Genomic DNA, 17434 nt, shown 5'->3' on the forward strand with positions numbered 1-17434 from the left:
CGACCCTTCTTCACTAAAAATTAATTATCTCCTTGTACAGGATTCAGACGATGTTCTCGTTTGTTCCTTTTGAAAATATAATTATTAAGGATTATAATAATATAAATTATAAATCATAATCATTTTTTTACAATTTTTAATGATTTTCAAAAGTCAGAACAGGGGAACCCGAATTCATTCTAACCTTGTCTCGCAAAATTTAATATATCTCATAATTTACAATTCCATTGATTACACCGTTTATTCTATGAGAAACTAGACTGAATAAGATTTAATTTCATATTTTTTTATCCTCTAATTAAATTTCCACAATTTATGGTGATTTTCAAAGTTAACCTACTGTTGCTGTCCAAAACTGTTTTAGTGCAAAATGTTGATTACTAAATTTATAACATCCTTATTCCCTTTCTCTATAGTATTTCTCATCACTTTCTCTTATTTTTCTTCACTAACATATCAAGAACATAGAACCTTATATAATAAAACCCTACATTCACATCAATTTCATACTTTTCAATGATATCAAACTAAAAAATATATTGAAATCTTAATGTTCTTACCTTATGCTATTGACTTCAATCTTTAACTTGATTTTCTCTCTCCTCCAGCTTTTATTTCTTGAATCTAACTTGATATTCTAGCTCCCCATTGTCTCTTTAATATTTTTCTCTCTTGGAAGCTATGGAAATTCTTTTGATTTCTAGGTGAAAATGGTGGATTTTTGGTAAAAAGGACCCAATTGTAAAGAAAAGAAAACTTTCTTTCTTTCTTCTTCTTCTCACGTTGGTGCATGGGAAAGATGATGAATTCTCTTCATCTTTCCTCCCTTTTATATTAATCATTTAATAATAAAATAATACTAAAAATCTTAATAAAATATTAATTAAATAACATTTATCTAATTAATTAATTAAAAATATAACATCATCATTACCTCCTAGAATTCTCTCTCTCTAATTGACCATTTTGCCCTTTATAATCTTTTGAAATTCCGTCCTTGAGTCATCACTTAATTTGGTAAATTTGCAATTTAGTCCCTCAAAATTCTTCACCTTTTCAATTTTGTCCTAATTCATCTATTTTCCTTAGTTTCTAGATTATTCCACCCTTAAAATATTTACACTATTGATCCTTCAAAATTTTCATATTTACTCTTTAACCCCTCAAATTTTGGGTATTTACTCTTGGGCAACAAAGTTTTTCTCACTTTTGCAATTTAATTCTTTCTTGAATTAATATGTCATAATATACTTCCCAATGTTGTCATAACTCAAAATTCTCCTTTTGTCACTTTATTTCCTTACTATATCAAAATAATATCTTACAAGAAAAATTTTCGGTATTACAAATTTAATACAATTCACAATTATTCAAAATTCTCAAAATTCCATGAAAACTTTAATATTTCATCAAATTAGTCCTTTACTCAAAACTAACAAAATTACTTAATAAAGTAATTCTTTCCAACAATTAAAAATCTCCATTTCAACAACTAACATCTAAAATAACAAGAATTCATCCATGGTAATATCCAAAATTTTTTATAGTTTCAGAAACGAAGACAAGAGTTAGCTAGACCTAGTTGCAATGATTCCGAAAATGTAAAAATTACAAGAAACAAGCTTTAAATGGACTTACATGCAACACCAAAACTTGGTCGAATATTCAAGCTCTTTCCATGGTTTTTTCTTTCTCAATTTCGGCAATACCCAAGGAATAATATGACAATCTCATTTGTTTTTGTTTTAATTTCACTTTAATAAGTTATTTACCAATTTACCCTTAATATTAAACTTACAATTTGCATTTTAAAAGGCCACTAACCGTCCATTCATTTATATAATGGATTAATTACATCATAAGTCCTCTTTATTTTAATATTTAAGCCGTCAAATCAATACAATTCAATAACTACTAACTTTTATGTCTTTTGCAATTTAGTCATTTTTATTCAATTAACTAAGTAAACATATGTTAAATCCGAGCTAAAAATGACACAAATTTATTTCTCAATTCTTTTATCTCTTGAGCTAAAAATTTCACAGGCTCTTCATCATACGTCAAGTCCGACTATAACTCAATTTCATCCGTAGTTATAACATGTGACGGATCAGAACGATAGCGCTGAAGCATCGAAACATGAAAAACATTATGAATTTTCTCCAATTCTAGAGGTAATGCCAAGCGATACGCCACGAGTCTTATTCTATCCCAAAACCACTGTTTCTGACACCACTGAAAAATAGGATATTATAGTTTTGGAACCCCATTTCTATAAACTGAGTTTGTAATTTAATATTTACGAGGCTATTATAGAAATATATTAAAGTTTGGTTCAATAATTTTTCGAATTGCTAGTTAATTGAGGTACAGGGACTAAATTGTAAAAGTCTTATCACTATAGATTTTTAAAGAACCAAAGGATCAAAATGGAAACCATATTAACTTTGCACTCGATTATAACATTTGAATGGTTAAATGTGTTTGTGCAAATGGTAATAACGTGATAAGGATGATACCTAATTGTTTGATAGTTTGTTTTGATTCAAATGATCATTGCGCATTGGTGCCATTGAGGCATGTTAATTAGTTTATTAGGAGATTGATATATGATATGTTTAAGTGCATGATGTATGTTTTGAGTCTTACTAAGTTTATGAGATTACATGGACATGGTAGCTTTAAGCTTGGATAATGCTTGCATTTGAATGGTTTAGATAGTGGATTTTGAATGTGCGTTAATGGTACTGTATCAAGACATGTGTTGAGTTATTGAATTGCATAAATTGACTGTGATCTTGGTTGAATTTGGAATTTTAAAAGTGATTGTTAAGTAATGCTTGAGGAATTGATGAATATGTAAGTTGTTATGCTTAGCAAAGTGGTCAATTCATGTGAAATAGCTTAAAGGGTCTTATGGTTGGTTAAATGGATGTGTTGGTATGTGATTAAGTTGGTTTTGTGCAGGTTTAAATGGCCAAATATGTATCTTTTGAGCAAATAGTTTGGCTTGGCACGAAATAGGTCACAAATGGTCATATTTTACCAAAAACAAAATCCTCGTCGTGACGTGAAATTCTTCTCGTCTTAACGTCGGCAAATAGCCTGTGATGTCCCAACGTCAAGTGGTCTGACGTATTGACGTGACTCACTATTTTGGATGATGTCACGCGTGGATTCCAAAATTTTTAAAACTTTGCAATTTGGTCCCCGAGTCATCAATAGAATTTTTGTAAGCTCGATTTAGTCTTTATTTCTACTTGAATAACATAATATGAACACAACTGAGTTGCAAATGAGTATTGCATGATTTATTTTGATCTTTTTAATTCTGATTACAATAGTAACATCTCATAGCTCAGTCTGACGACCAAACCGGGTAAGGGGTGTTATACTAAGGACCTGCTTGATTCTCCTAAGAGACTTTTATTGTTGTTCACCCTATAAAAATGAAACTCCTTTTTTCAATAAACACTAAAAGGGTATAATAATTTCTCCTAATACTAGAATGAACCTCTTGATATATGGAACTTGTTGGAAAAATTGCATTTTATGGGAACTTTGAGGCATATTCTCAATAGGTAAAGGTGGAGAGTTGAATCATAAAATTATGGTTTCATATTCTACTCTTCATATTCTACTCTATGAGACCTTTACAACGGTATATCATATGCTCAAAATGGTTGAGTGATGAATGAGAAATTGATGCTGAAAGTAAGCTACTTGGAAATATTTGTTGATGAAAAGTAAAGGCTTAGATCTCACATTGGTTAAATACCAAGTGTAAGATGTGTATATATATGTGAACCCTCTTAAAAGGTAATTGAATGACTAAGTTTGAAACCTTATCTCACACGTAAGGGGGGTGCAAGTCCAAACCCAATAGGGTTGGGGCGCACTAGCACGATGTGGGTGATGCAAAATGTCGGGACTGGTTGGGCCGAAATGGGCTAAAATATTTTATCCACTCAGTGGACATATTCTAGTTATATAAGGACACTTATCTTATTTATTTGATTACAATCAGAAGGAAACTATGTTTCACATGCCTCAACGTTTCATAAAATCTCCATTCTTCCTTTTTTATTTCAACTTTTGTTACGGTTTTATTTAATTATTTGTATTTGGCAAATTAAATATAAATGGTTCTATTTATATTTCATTATATATATAAATATTTATTTATTTAATGGTTCTATTTATATTTCATTATATATATAAATATTTATTTATTTATATTTATCTATCTTGTTTCGCAAACGTGTTATTGGCCAACAAAACTTCACTTAGAAAAGATTTAAGTTGTTTCTGGTATGTTGGAGGCGGTATAAATTGAACGGCTCTACCATTTTAGGATCAACATTATCCCTTTCTCGTGGACTACAAAACCCAAAAACATTTTCACACAAACACCAAAGGCACACTTCAATGGGTTCATGCGAAGTTTGTATCTCCTACATCGTTCAAATACTCTTTTTAAATCTTCCAGGTGGTCAGAGGCTCTTTTTTTGTACTTTACCACAATATTATCTACATAATCTTCCATACATACATTCATCATACCATAGAATATTGCAATCATAGCACATTGGTAAGTCGCCCCTACAATCTTCAACCCGAATAAAATGGGTAGAAATTGGCAAATGGATTTTTGGTGGTTGTCTTTTCTACATCACATGGCGCCATTTTAATTTGGTTGTAACCGCTAAACCTATCAATAAATGAAAACATCCCACGACCAGTGGGAGCATTAACCAAAGTTTCAATAATTGGCAAGGGAAAGTTATTATTGGGATAAGACTTATTCAAATCTCTGAAGTCAACGCATACTTTTATTACCCCATTTTTCTTTCTCATCGGAACAACAATTGCTAGCCATGTAGAGTGATGTGTGGGTTTGATGAATCCTACCGTAAGTAACTTATTAGTCTCTTCTTTGATCTGAATTTCCACTTCATGGCGGAACAATCTTACTTGTTACTTTATCAATTTGCTTCTAGAAGAGATATGTAACTCATGAGTAATGATATTATCATCCAACCCAGGTATTTCATCATAGGTCTAAGCAGACACATCTCTATACTCCTTCAAAAGTCGAATTAATAAATTCCTTCATTCTTCGATAAGGTTCTTACATATGAACAAAGGTCTAGTTGCTCTTCCATCCCCCGAAATATCTATCACCTTAGGGCTTTAGCTGTTCTTGCAATTGATTTGGTGCTTGGACTACCTCCTGAATCCCTTCTAACTCTACTTGGAAGCAAGATGATTGTCCATCAGGTGGTTCCCCGAGTATAGATAATACACAGGCTTTTCATCACTTCCGGTGTATGAGCTAACTCCGGATCCGTCACTTCCTCCTTCACATCATTACTTATACTTGGATTCCATTGCTTCCTTTTTCTTCCTTGATGCTTCTTCTTCTTTTATGTTCCAATTTTGGTAGTAGAACCTCGATAGGTTATTTAAAAAAAAAAAACACAAACAGCCTGTGCATATTAATTTCATTGCGCTCAAAAGGTGCCTCAGTAGTAAGGATGAAAATTATATTTGCTTCCAATATCTATTTATGCATTGGTGGCGAGAAGATGGAATTTCTCCTAATAAAAATATGATATGCCACATCGGCATCAATAACATGAAAGCAAAAACGTGTCGTTTCCCAACATAAAAACAGTGTGTTAGTAACAAAAAAACACAAACGAGTACCTACAAAAATCTTGTGTACAAAACCACAATTATACGATGCTAAACTCACAAACAGCAATCGTGCCAAAGGAAAGAAAGACGTGGTTCTGCAAAGTTTGATGATCTCATGACTGCAGTAGTAAAATTATCAATATGGATTTTGCAAAATCTGAGTTTATTAGTTAAGAGGATCTTCGGTTCGTCATCGCTTGCACTTTCAAAAGCAACCCTGAAAAAATAAATAAAAAGAGAATCTTTACTGGTATTTACCATATTTGTATAAAATGGTGAGGATGGATGGGGAGGCAGTGGGTGTTGGGTGGAGCATAGCGGCAGCACTCACGTGAAAGCTTCGGCTGTTCGGTCCCCACGTAGAGATCCTCCCCATCTAAAACCCCAGCCCTTCCTCTCTCTTCCACACGTGTCTTCCCACCCCCTCGCACGTTATTGTCCACGTGTGTTCCCTTTCCGTCCCACTCTTACGCCACCCTTTTTTAGCCTATAATAATATGAATTTAATTGAGAACCTTTATATATACATATCAAGCCTTTTTCCTTAAAATTCCTCGTTTGGCTTGAGAGAGAACCCACCATTTTTGTTTCTAAAAAAGAAATGAGAGGAATCTGTGTCCGTCTGTGCATGTTAGATGTTTACGTAGTAAATCTTTAAGTGTTAGCTGGGCTTACGTTAACGCTGCCATCGAAGGTTTTGTTCCTTTTCCTCCTCACTTTCCCCCTTATCTTTTAACACCTTGTTTTCTGCACTCTTTCTTCTTTATTATATATTTATTCATTTTATTGTTCCAAAGAAACCATTTCTTGCAGCACCGAAAACCAAGCATTGTTTCTTTTCTTCTTTTGATATGGCAACTATGCTTCTTTTAACCTTCCTTATTTCTAGTTTAATTATGGTTACAGTGGGATTGGCCATCGACTCCATGGAGATTCTTCGCCTGGGTATTGATGGTCAACTCAGCGTCGACCCCAGCGACGTCGAAACGGCTTCTCTCGATTTTGGTTTGCTCACCCGAGGTCAACCGCTGGCTGTATTGCATCCAGTTTCGGCTCAGGACATATCTCAAGTCGTTAAAGCAGTCTACGGGTCAAACCAGGGGATGACGGTGTCAGCTAGAGGACATGGGCATTCCATAAACGGACAGGCTCAGACCACAAACGGTGTAGTGATTCAGATGAGTGGGCGGAAAGGGGGGAATAAGCCACCTCGGCCTCGTGTTTGGTCTGAAGAGAGATACGTGGACGTTTGGGGTGGGGAGCTTTGGATAGATGTGTTGAAGAGTACCTTAGAGTATGGACTGGCACCCAAATCATGGACCGATTGCTTGTACCTCTCTGTTGGTGGGACTCTGTCAAATGCTGGAATCAGTGGCCAAGCTTTCAATCATGGTCCACAAATTAGCAATGTTTACGAGCTTGACGTCGTTACAGGTCAAGTTCTTCCATCTTTTTCAAGCATCAGTATATTATTATTGTTGTTGCATTAGAATGAATGGGATTTGGTGAACAGGAAAAGGTGAGGTGTTGACATGCTCGGAAGATGAAAACACAGAGCTGTTTCATGCTGTCCTTGGCGGTTTAGGACAATTTGGCATTATCACCAGAGCTAGAATTTCCCTTGAGCCGGCTCCAAAGATGGTACCTACCACTCACTCTGTTTTTCATCCACCAGAGCAGCCTTTAACTTGCGTCTGTCTAACGTGGTGTAGGTGAGATGGATAAGAGTACTGTATTCGAATTTCTCGGCTTTTACCAGCGACCAAGAGCATCTTATATCGCTACATGCAGAGCCAAGTAACCAAAAATTCGACTACGTTGAAGGTTTCGTAATTGTAGATGAAGGGCTCATCAACAATTGGAGATCATCTTTGCTTTCCCCTCAAAACCCTGTTAAAATCTCCACTCTTTTTCCCAGTGGTGGTGTCTTGTATTGCTTGGAAATCGCCAAGAACTACCATGAATCTACTGCTCAAACCATTGACCAGGTATATTATATATCCATTTATTGCTTTGAGTACTAGGTAGCCTAATCCTCTCAATCTGTCGTCAATGATGCTGATTAGTGCATTAGCTATTATTAATTACAACAATACTAAGTATCAACTCAACCTTAATTAATTATATTCGATCAAAAACAAAAACCTTAATTAATTATTACTTAATTCATAGCTTGTGAAAGTAGATAAAATTATATAGTACTAATCAACAAGGATATATTATATGGAGTTTACTCTAATATATTATATAATGAAATGAAAGCTCCTATACTAACCGTTGGATTACATTTTGCTCTTTTTATTTAAAAAATAGGTTAACTAATCTTTGTACATTAAATTGAAGAGTAAATTGGTTATTTTTATTAAAAATTTCATCCACTTATACGGTTAAAAACTAGCATGATTAAAGGAATAACCAAACAACGACATGTGATGTGCCATATGTACCTCATGCTGATGTGCAATAACCAACTTTTAGCAACAGAAATAGATAAAGTAAATAATAAATATAGTTAAAAAAGTTGAATGCAAACATATGCAAGAAAACAGGGAAATCTATTATGGTCATAAAATCCTAAAGGAAGACTACTTTATAATTATATTATTACATTAAATATTATTAAATCTAAGCCGGCCATGATTGCATCACCAAATTGTTCACTATTAATTAATCTTCTCTTCCAACTAAAATATATGCTTAGAATCGAAGTTATACGGACAAAACAATTGTTTGGTCAGATTGATGATAGGTTTTTTTTTATACGCAGGAAGTAGAGTTTCTGTTGAAGAAATTAAATTTTATATCGACATCAGGGTTTACGACTGACCTGTTGTATGTGGATTTCTTGGACCGGGTTCACAAGGCAGAGTTGAAGCTCCGGTCCAAGGGTTTGTGGGAGGTCCCTCATCCATGGCTAAACCTTTTTATACCCAGCTCAAAGATTGCTGAGTTCGATAAGGGACTCTTCAAGGGCATTTTGGGGAATAAAACAAGTGGCCCAATTCTCATCTATCCAATGAACAAGAACAAGTATATATGCCCTTTTTACACCAACCATTCATTCCATGCCCATGCCTGAAACATGCAAATGTTATCTTCTCATGCCCCCATGCATGCATGCTAATTGTTGTGTTCATGCATTGCATATACATATTAATGCATACCTACTTCATCATCACGTAATCACCCTCCATAACCCTGGGTCCTTTTGATTCCTTCAAAACCATCAATCTCAACTGCCATTTCCATTCTACAGAACATGACATGTTTTTTTTAGCATGCAAAAAATACTTTACCGCATTTGGGCTGATATGGTGCAGATGGGACCATAGGAGCTCCGTGGTGACACCGGATGAGGGTGTGTTTTACCTGGTGGCATTGCTAAGGTCAGCCTTGGATAATGAGGAGGAAACCCAGAGCTTAGAGTACCTGAACAACCAGAACCGTCAGATTCTGAGATACTGTGATGAAGCTGGGATCAAGGTGAAGCGATATTTACCTCATTACACTACGCAACAGGAGTGGATGGACCACTTTGGCAATAAGTGGGATCGGTTCTATGAAATGAAAATGGAATTTGACCCGAGGCACATTTTGGCCTCAGGCCAACGGATTTTCACACCCACCTTCCCTTCGTCATCCAACATGCCTTCATGACAATGATTCAATGATATAAAACAAATCATTAAAACGGGCATTAGCAAGCATACGGTTTCTCTTGTACATAAAAATCATAAACATTTATAATAATATTGGGAACACTCCTAAGAATTAACTTGGTAAAAATTTTCGTAATATCTAAATCGAATCTACTTAATAGCCACACAGGTACACCTGCCAAAGGAATCTTAGATCAAGCTTTTATAAGATGTATAAATTTGTATGTTAATAAACTTAAATTACCATAGAGTGATATACTCAATATTTTCGATCCACGTGTAAATCACAAAGGTTTAAATCTCAGAAAAGATTGAAAGGGTCACAAACGATCTCGCTTAAAACCAAACTTTCAATATAAAATCTCCGTATAGTGTAATTTAATAGCACAATATATCACTATAATTGTACCCTACAAAATATTGAAAGATGAATAAAAACAATAAGGAACACTAGAAATTTAAAGAGGTTCGGTAAATTATGCCTACGTCCTCGAACACTCCCAAATATATTTCCCTACAAAAGATATAAATGAAAAATTACAAATTAGAAGAGGGAAAATTTGCCTTATGAAGAAAATGACAAATTTTGGGATGATTTACAAACACTCCACAACCTTGTATTTTTTAGATGTGGGATTGTGCTATTTCAACAAATCTTCACCTTAGCAAATTTTCATATCTTCAATATCCTTGCACAACAACATTTGATAGTGTCTTCAAATTTTAGCCTTCAAATTTTACCCTTAAAATTTTAACATTGATCAAGTACAAACATAGTTGGAACTTGACCGTAGTCACAACCTTAGTTATCATATCGAAAGGACTCTCAGTGGTTGAAATTTTCTAGATCTTTACTCTACTATCTTCTAGAACCTCTCGTACAAAATGATATTGGACATTAATGTGCTTCGTCCTTGCATGATAAACTTGATTCTTGCTAATTGAATAGCACTTTGACTATCAAAATGTACTTTGACATACTTCTCCTTAATTTCCAATTCACCAAGCAACCCTTGAAGCTAAATTGCCTCTTTTACAACCTCTGCGATTGTCATATACTTCACTTCTATAGAAGATAAAGCAATTGTTGACTGTAAAGTAGACTTCCAATTAACTGGTGTCTTTGTTAAGGTAAACACATAACTAGTAGTTGATCGTCGTTTGTCTAGATCACCAACATAGTTTGAATCACAATATCTAACCACACACTGATTATCTTCCTACTCAAAAATTAATCCAATATCCATTGTATTCTGGATATATCGCAAAATCTATTTCACAGCTTGCCAACACTCCTGTAACAACCTATTTTTTAGTGGTGTCAAAAATAGTGGTTTCGGGACCACAATTTCAATCACTGAGTCAATAAATATTATTATTTAATATTTACGAGTCTAATAGAGTGTCATATTAAAGTTTGGTTCAGTGATTTTGATGTTTGGTTGGTTAATTAGGTAAAAAGGACTAAATCGTAAAAATTTGAAAAAGTTAATTACTAATAAATTAAAAGAGCTAAATGACTAAATAAACATGATTGGATGGCTTTATATGGTAATTAGACCATAAGAAATAATAATGGATGGTTAGGGGCTAATGGTTAATGAAATTAAAAGTTTAGTTTAAGGATAGCTTGATAATTAGGCAAATGTTTTAACATAAACAAAATAAACTAAAATTATCAACTTCTTCATCCTATCATCTTTGGACTGAAAAATCATTTGAATAAAGCTTGGGAGTGTTCAGTTCAATTTCTTCCTTGCATGTAAGTCAAATTTGATTTCGTTTTTAGTAAATTTTATATTTTTGTGATCGTTGTAGCTTAATCTAGTTAACCCGAGGATTATTTCGTAAAATTTTTAAAGGTTTTGGGACGTGCCATCAATTATTTTTAAACTTTTATGTGTTTAAATGATAGATTTATGAGTTTGGTTGTTCAATAGGACCATTTTGTAAAGTAATGTTAGTTTTGAGTTTAGGGACTCAAGTGAAAAAATGTTGAATTTAACAAGGAATTCTTGTGAAATATAGTTGCTTGGGGGCTATTAAGGGACTATATTGAATTTGACACTAATTTTTTGGTCTAATTATGAAAATATGTAAGTTTCAATTTTAGGGACTAAATTGAATAAAAGGTAAAATTTTAGGGTAATAGTGTAAAATATTACTTAAGGGTCATGTGCATGTACTTTGACATTATAAAGTAATTGAAGTTGATAATTGAATTAAATTATATTATAGATCAAGAAATGGATCAACCAGTAGACAAGTGGAAAAGGAAAAATTTGTTGAGTAGTCCTTGGTGTCGTGTTTGATGCTGATTCAATTTAGGTAAGTTCATATGGTGTATAAACTAATTCAATTGTTTCCTTTTGTGATTTAAAATGTTATGTATGATTACGATTGAATTTCTTTGTGCAATAATCTTGAATATTGGATGGACCAAATTGTAAGGAATTGTATAATTGGTGTTGGTGATTGAAAAAGGAACTGAATATAGTTGAGTTCATGCTAGTATGGTGATGTTTAAATTACTGGAAGTTACGGACATAAATGAGACCTATATGAAAGCAGTGAAAGACTAGGCTGCGAATGGCATGTCATTAGGGTTATTATCATTTCGGGTGTTGGTCTTGAATGTCTTACTGATGGCTAAGGCCCTACATTTGTTGTGGATTCTTCACAACTTGTGTGAGCAGCATCGTATAATGTTATCATCTCGACCCACAACTCGTATGATCATGCCTATTTACATAGCTTGTGTGAGCATTTACATTCATAGCTCATGTGAGCATTTTATCTCATGTATCCAACGCTATTTTGCTATAGTTCATCGGGTGGAAATCGGACATACGAAATGGAAATGATATTTGATTTAATGACTAGGGTATGGATATGTATTATGTATGCTTGTGTTGTATTTGGTATATAAGCATGAATTACGATATATGTTTCCGATGTGAATAAGCTAACCTTGTTGGGTTGTGATATGCATAGGACAAAGAATGTCGTGTTACCAAATTGTATATATATATGTGTGTGTGTGATATTTTCTTACGTTATATTAAGATCGGTAAGTTATGTTTAATTTTGTATGAACTTACTAGGCACTATGTTGCTTATGTTTGCTTTGTTTGATTTCTTGTAGATCATCAAAAGTTCTGCAATCGATTGGAAACCAAGTCGAAGTTCACACTATTTGTTCAACGAGTAGATTTTTTATCATTTTGGGGTAGGTTATAAGTGACATATAAATAGATGTTTAGGCTTCATATGTATATATGCAAGTTATGGTTTGAAATGGTATTTTAGTCAAACTTCACGTATCAAATCACACATTAGATCAAAGTTCATATAGAATTTTAATATTTATCTTTTTGCTTTCTAAAAATACTTATAACTATTAAATATATATTAGTAAACAATATTTTAAATCGATATGAAATATATATCAAATTGATTTAAAATTTTACATACATGATAAATACGATAAATTTAACAACTAAACTGTTAAAATGTCATAAAAAAAAGTCAAGAAAGTGTGTAAAATTCATACACAAGTACAAACAGACTCTTCCCTTCCGTAAAAATTTATATAAAAACTGAGAACCTACTAAACATGTAAATCCTCACCCCAATCTTCTACAGTAGCTTCCAAAAAGAATATCCAAAGCGAATGTTAAATTGTTTCCCTTAAAATGTTGGAGACCAAATGCAAAATGGTCAACAACTACAAAATAACTAAAGAAGAGAGAAAACAACAAAGTGCGTGCATAACTGGATTAGAAGAAAAGAAAGGTTTATATTGTTCAGTCTGCTTCTTGCATTAGGTAACAATATTCAAAATAAATCTACGTTTAATTCATAATTTCATACACAGCATGACAAATGTAAACGATTACCTATCCCTGTAGCCTCAGTTTTTATACACAGATTATGGACAATAAGTTCATATTATTATACTTTATCGTCATGGAACCACCATCTCGTCTCCTTGGGAGACCTGCCATTGCGACAGTTCTTAACATATCGATCGTTATCAGCCGGCCTTTGCTGCATAATTAGAGAGTGAATTCAGTATTCCACCTTTGAACATATAAGGCCAAATCTTAGGGAACAAAACAAACGGTCAAATTGCTAATAATTCCAACAAACCTTGGCAGTTGAGCTTGATAACATGGAGAGAATGCTGATGCAGATAGAACTTACAGTCATGGCTGGGGACCAGCTATCATACAGAATATCTGCAAAATAGGATCAATGCAAGATTTTGAATGTTGGGTAGCTAGATAATAGACCACATGCATATCACAAAGAGAAGTGCAAAATGGATACTAATGATCAAGCAGCCTTTCCTGTTGTTCTACATTATCCGAGAACGTCGTGTGACTAATTGTTTTAACTCTTTTAATGATTTATTTGCTTCCTCAACCTATTTTGGACTAAAATGCACACCAGAAAAATAGCTGAATGACACGTTTTTTATCACACATATTTGCCGAAAATTATTATGGGTCATGCTATCCTGGTATAGCTAACCAACAAAACAAATATTCGTGAACTCAACAGAAACTCTACAAATGAGAAGCCACATGCGCATGAAGCACAAACATCAAGGAGACTTGCTAAATAAAATATAAATTGATGCAGAAAAACCAGAATTGTCAAGGACACAAGGTGCACTCACAGTGCTTAGACCCTTTACACGGACTCGGGGACAAGTTGCAAAAACGAAAAAAAAAATCCAAGTGAAAGTAAAGCACAGTATGTGTGTGAATGTGGACTAATTTCTCTAAAAGATGATTGACATATGTAGTTACTTTGGTTCAATATGCAAGATTTCCTTATGTTCAAGGTTTTCTGTTTGATTTTCAAATACTAAGAAGTAGAGGGTTGATACACACTCTGTATTACTAGTAAAGGTACATCTAATGAATAAGTGAGAAAAAAATTAAATTAAAGAGAACTTCAATCAAGTAGGCCTTTCTTTTTTGCACCTATTGCCTTACAAAAAAGATTGCCTAGGTGCACCCAAATGAGGTTCACTCAAAAAGGTCTAAGGCGCTTTTGTTGTCTAGTGCCAAGGCGCAAGCACACCTAGGCACATGCCTAGACAACACTAACAAAACAATGCAAAATAGATTTCTTAATGGCCAGGAAGGTTGCAATTAATCAACACCTAAAGAAAGAACAGTTCACACCAGAGTGCCATATTCTAAGTCTTCATGAAACTTTACCTAATCATCAACACCTTGAGGATCATGTAAAGCCCACAGACACGAAAGACAAACTTTTAGGACGGACCATATTTTACTTTCTTGTGTGATACATACAACATTCTAGATGGTCAAGACTCATTCATGGCTATGATGAGTAAACTGCTCAAAACAAGTACTTCGCTAAACAGTTAGTCGCATTAAATGCAAAAGATGACCAGCCTCTCTTAGACACCTTCCAGTGAATATTTTTCTCCTAATTAATATTTCCATTAGGTGACCAAGCAACCTCTCTTAGACATCTTCCATAACTAGTAATATGCTAGAACAGAGCATCTCCAAACATAGGACAGCGACAAAAAAACTCATAAACTCTCTAGCAAGTCACCTCTGAAAGAAAAACATGGGGAGAAACTTATCCTATATCAGTCTAGCAATATAATATACTAGACATTTCTGAGCAAACCTTAATATACTCTCAGGCTTACAGCTTGACTAGAAAAATGAATGATGGAAATGGCAACATAACACCATAAGTGAATAGTTCCAATATAAATAGATGGCTCAAGAACTACTATGAACAATGATATAAGATGCTATGTCGATTACGTTGTTAGTCTTACATCCAAGGAAAGTGCTAATCATATGCAATACCAATGGAACATTAAATGACCTCCCATTTATGCAGATGTCATTTATCGAAATTTATCATGGCAATTTGAATTGTAATTTACAAATACCACATGACTAATGGAAACAATGTATCCATAAAGGAGAGAGGGTGTCAGGGAACTCAAAGCGATATGTCAAAAAAAGAACCAGTACAATTATGATTACAAATAATCATATCACGTTCTGCAAACTTCTGAAATAAACGTTCTCCATCAGCTGTAAACATCACAGATACCCCAAGCAGTAAGATTAAAAAAGACTAGCTGTTCAAGATAATTGTAGTTAGATACAAGTAAAACAACAAATTATCCTCAACAAATCACCGAGTCCAGCAATGATTAACGGAAAAACAAACCCTATAAAATACCTAAACAAATATGTCCATTGCTATAAATGTGAGGATGTAATGGCGCAGGAGGAATGAAAATCACCTGCTCAATCAACAAAAGAATACCACGATCTCCATTCATAAATCTTCAATTCCACTGTTTACTCAGAACAAAACAATAAGGAAATGGAAAGTAAATGAGGTACCTGGGGTGCCTCCATAGGATAATGCTCAGGAAAATCAACCTGAAGCTGATAAGTTTCGTTAGCATAAAGCGTTCCAGGGGCTCCGTTGACTTCGATTATCCATCTTTCCATCAAAAATAAAAATCCAAAAATTTACAGACTAAAACCCCTCGATTAACAGAACTATCCAGAAAAAGTTAATTAAAATAGCAAACAAAAAGGAAAAAAACCTTTGGAGATTATCAGTGACTTTATGCTTGAATCCAGTGGGTGGATTAACTTGCCATTCCACTAATTCTTTCTGGAGTCTATTACATGCGATCTTGCTTAAAGCCTACGAAAAGCATACTCCAAACAAAAAGAGTAAAAAACAAGAGTCAAACAAATAGAGAAACAAAAAAGAAAATAAATCAAACAAATTGGCGGACGCAACCTCAACTAGGGCAAATAGATAACATAAAAATTCTTTTAGAAAAAATATAGAAACCTTGCGTGAATGAGCTGAGGAGCTAGTCATGGCTTCTGCGCGAGCGAGCTAGAGAAAAATGAAAAACGACGGTGCCATCTGCTGTAATTTATAGACTAGGCTGTAAATGTCAATTACTATTGCTCGAGAATTTTGGAGAAAAATGTCAGTAAATCGAAGGAGCCAGAAAAATGTCACAAAATGAGTCGTAAATCGGTCGATCAACGTGGCATGGAGAGGATTGGGTGCTACACTGGATTGCAACTTATATTTATTAAAGAAAAACACGAATGTGGAATATTCGATATTACCATAATTAATTCTAGTTGATAAGTTTCTTTTATAATATTAAATCAATATTATAATAAATTAATTAAAACTTATCACATGTTGTTTTTTACTGTTTTCAAATCTACTTATTGGCATACGAAAATTCTTAATCCTTCCTTTCCAAATTTGAATTTGAAATTTTATATTTAGATAAGGTATATATTATGGATAAATTAGTTGAGATTCAATATCAATTCCAAAAATCGGATTAATAGAAATGAACATTAGATTGTGGGTTCGAGAGAAAATCGAGTTTTGTGTCAAAGGAATTAAAATAGAATAAGATAAATACTTAGTTAATAATAATTAAATTAAATAATAATGATATCAATAATTGGGGCATTAGTAAAAATTAATAGAGGCTAATTTAGAATAATGGTTAAAGTAGAGGTTAAATGTGTAAATTAAGACTAATTATTAAAAAGAAAGTTATTAGAACAAGAGAGAAATAGGAGAGGATTTAGAGGGAAATAGTCCAATTTTTTTTAAAAAAGCATCTTTTATATTTTCTTGGCATCCAAACACTCTCTATTCTTTCAATTTTGTAAGAAAATCACTCTTTCTTCCCTAATTTCTCACCTAAACTTAGCTTGTTTTTGCTCAATGGCGCAAATTCGTGGACTTTTCAAATTAAAGGTAAATCTATTGTTATCTTATGTATTAAAATTTTATTAGGTGTTTTTAATTTGAATTTTCATAGATCTATTTTAAAGATTTATGATTTTAAAGATATATTTTGCATAAAAATGGTGAATCTCATAATAAAAAGCTAAGAGATGTTTTTAAAATGATTTTAGTATATTTTAACGAGATTAAGAGGTTTAGAAATTCAATTTATCAAAAATCTTTAAGTAATTGTATAAATTAAATGGTTTTCTTTT

At 33.4% G+C, this 17434-nt stretch overlaps 2 protein-coding genes across 4 annotated transcripts; one reads left to right on the forward strand and one right to left on the reverse strand.

Annotated features, from left to right (window-relative positions):
* The first annotated feature begins 6249 nt into the window (after positions 1 to 6249).
* On the forward strand, positions 6250 to 9553 carry LOC105784895 (cytokinin dehydrogenase 5). Of its 2 annotated transcripts, XM_012610821.2 has the most exons (6): positions 6250 to 6394; positions 6607 to 7134; positions 7214 to 7341; positions 7413 to 7688; positions 8468 to 8730; positions 9021 to 9553. In XM_012610821.2, the coding sequence occupies exons 2-6, from the start codon at positions 6627 to 6629 to the stop codon at positions 9355 to 9357; spliced, it is 1512 nt and encodes a 503-aa protein (XP_012466275.1). In that variant the 5' UTR covers positions 6250 to 6394; positions 6607 to 6626; the 3' UTR covers positions 9358 to 9553. The 2 variants fall into 2 exon arrangements, with proteins under 2 accessions (XP_012466275.1, XP_012466270.1); XM_012610816.2 differs by lacking the exon at positions 6250 to 6394 and having other exon boundaries at positions 6552 to 7134.
* A 3585-nt stretch (positions 9554 to 13138) lies between these two features.
* LOC105784905 (probable ubiquitin-conjugating enzyme E2 18) lies at positions 13139 to 16468 on the reverse strand. 2 transcript variants are annotated; one of them, XM_012610841.2, is made up of 7 exons: positions 16245 to 16468; positions 15988 to 16091; positions 15779 to 15881; positions 15612 to 15675; positions 15398 to 15460; positions 13512 to 13600; positions 13139 to 13409 (listed from the first exon to the last, which is right to left on the reverse strand). In XM_012610841.2, exons 1-7 carry the CDS (start codon positions 16272 to 16274, stop codon positions 13314 to 13316), a joined length of 549 nt encoding a protein of 182 aa, XP_012466295.1. In that variant the 5' UTR covers positions 16275 to 16468; the 3' UTR covers positions 13139 to 13313. The 2 variants fall into 2 exon arrangements, with proteins under 2 accessions (XP_012466295.1, XP_012466307.1); XM_012610853.2 differs by lacking the exon at positions 15398 to 15460 and having other exon boundaries at positions 16245 to 16465.
* Positions 16469 to 17434: the final 966 nt, after the last annotated feature.

This window comes from Gossypium raimondii, chromosome 1 (assembly GCF_025698545.1).
Source record: "Gossypium raimondii isolate GPD5lz chromosome 1, ASM2569854v1, whole genome shotgun sequence".
Lineage (NCBI taxonomy): Eukaryota > Viridiplantae > Streptophyta > Magnoliopsida > Malvales > Malvaceae > Gossypium > Gossypium raimondii.

Bases quoted from the DNA above. Each gene is read 5' to 3' on its own strand.
- LOC105784895 (XM_012610816.2), top strand. From the start codon at position 6,552: ATGGCAACTATGCTTCTTTTAACCTTCCTTATTTCTAGTTTAATTATG. The intron at 7,689-8,467 runs GTATATTATATA...TTTTATACGCAG, and splicing joins CTGCTCAAACCATTGACCAG to GAAGTAGAGTTTCTGTTGAA. The intron at 8,731-9,020 runs GTATATATGCCC...GATATGGTGCAG, and splicing joins TATCCAATGAACAAGAACAA to ATGGGACCATAGGAGCTCCG.
- LOC105784905 (XM_012610841.2), bottom strand. From the start codon at position 16,274: ATGACTAGCTCCTCAGCTCATTCACGCAAG. The intron at 15,882-15,987 runs GTTTTTTTCCTT...TTTGATGGAAAG, and splicing joins GTCACTGATAATCTCCAAAG to ATGGATAATCGAAGTCAACG. The intron at 13,410-13,511 runs GTTTGTTGGAAT...CTAATTATGCAG, and splicing joins TATCAAGCTCAACTGCCAAG to CAAAGGCCGGCTGATAACGA.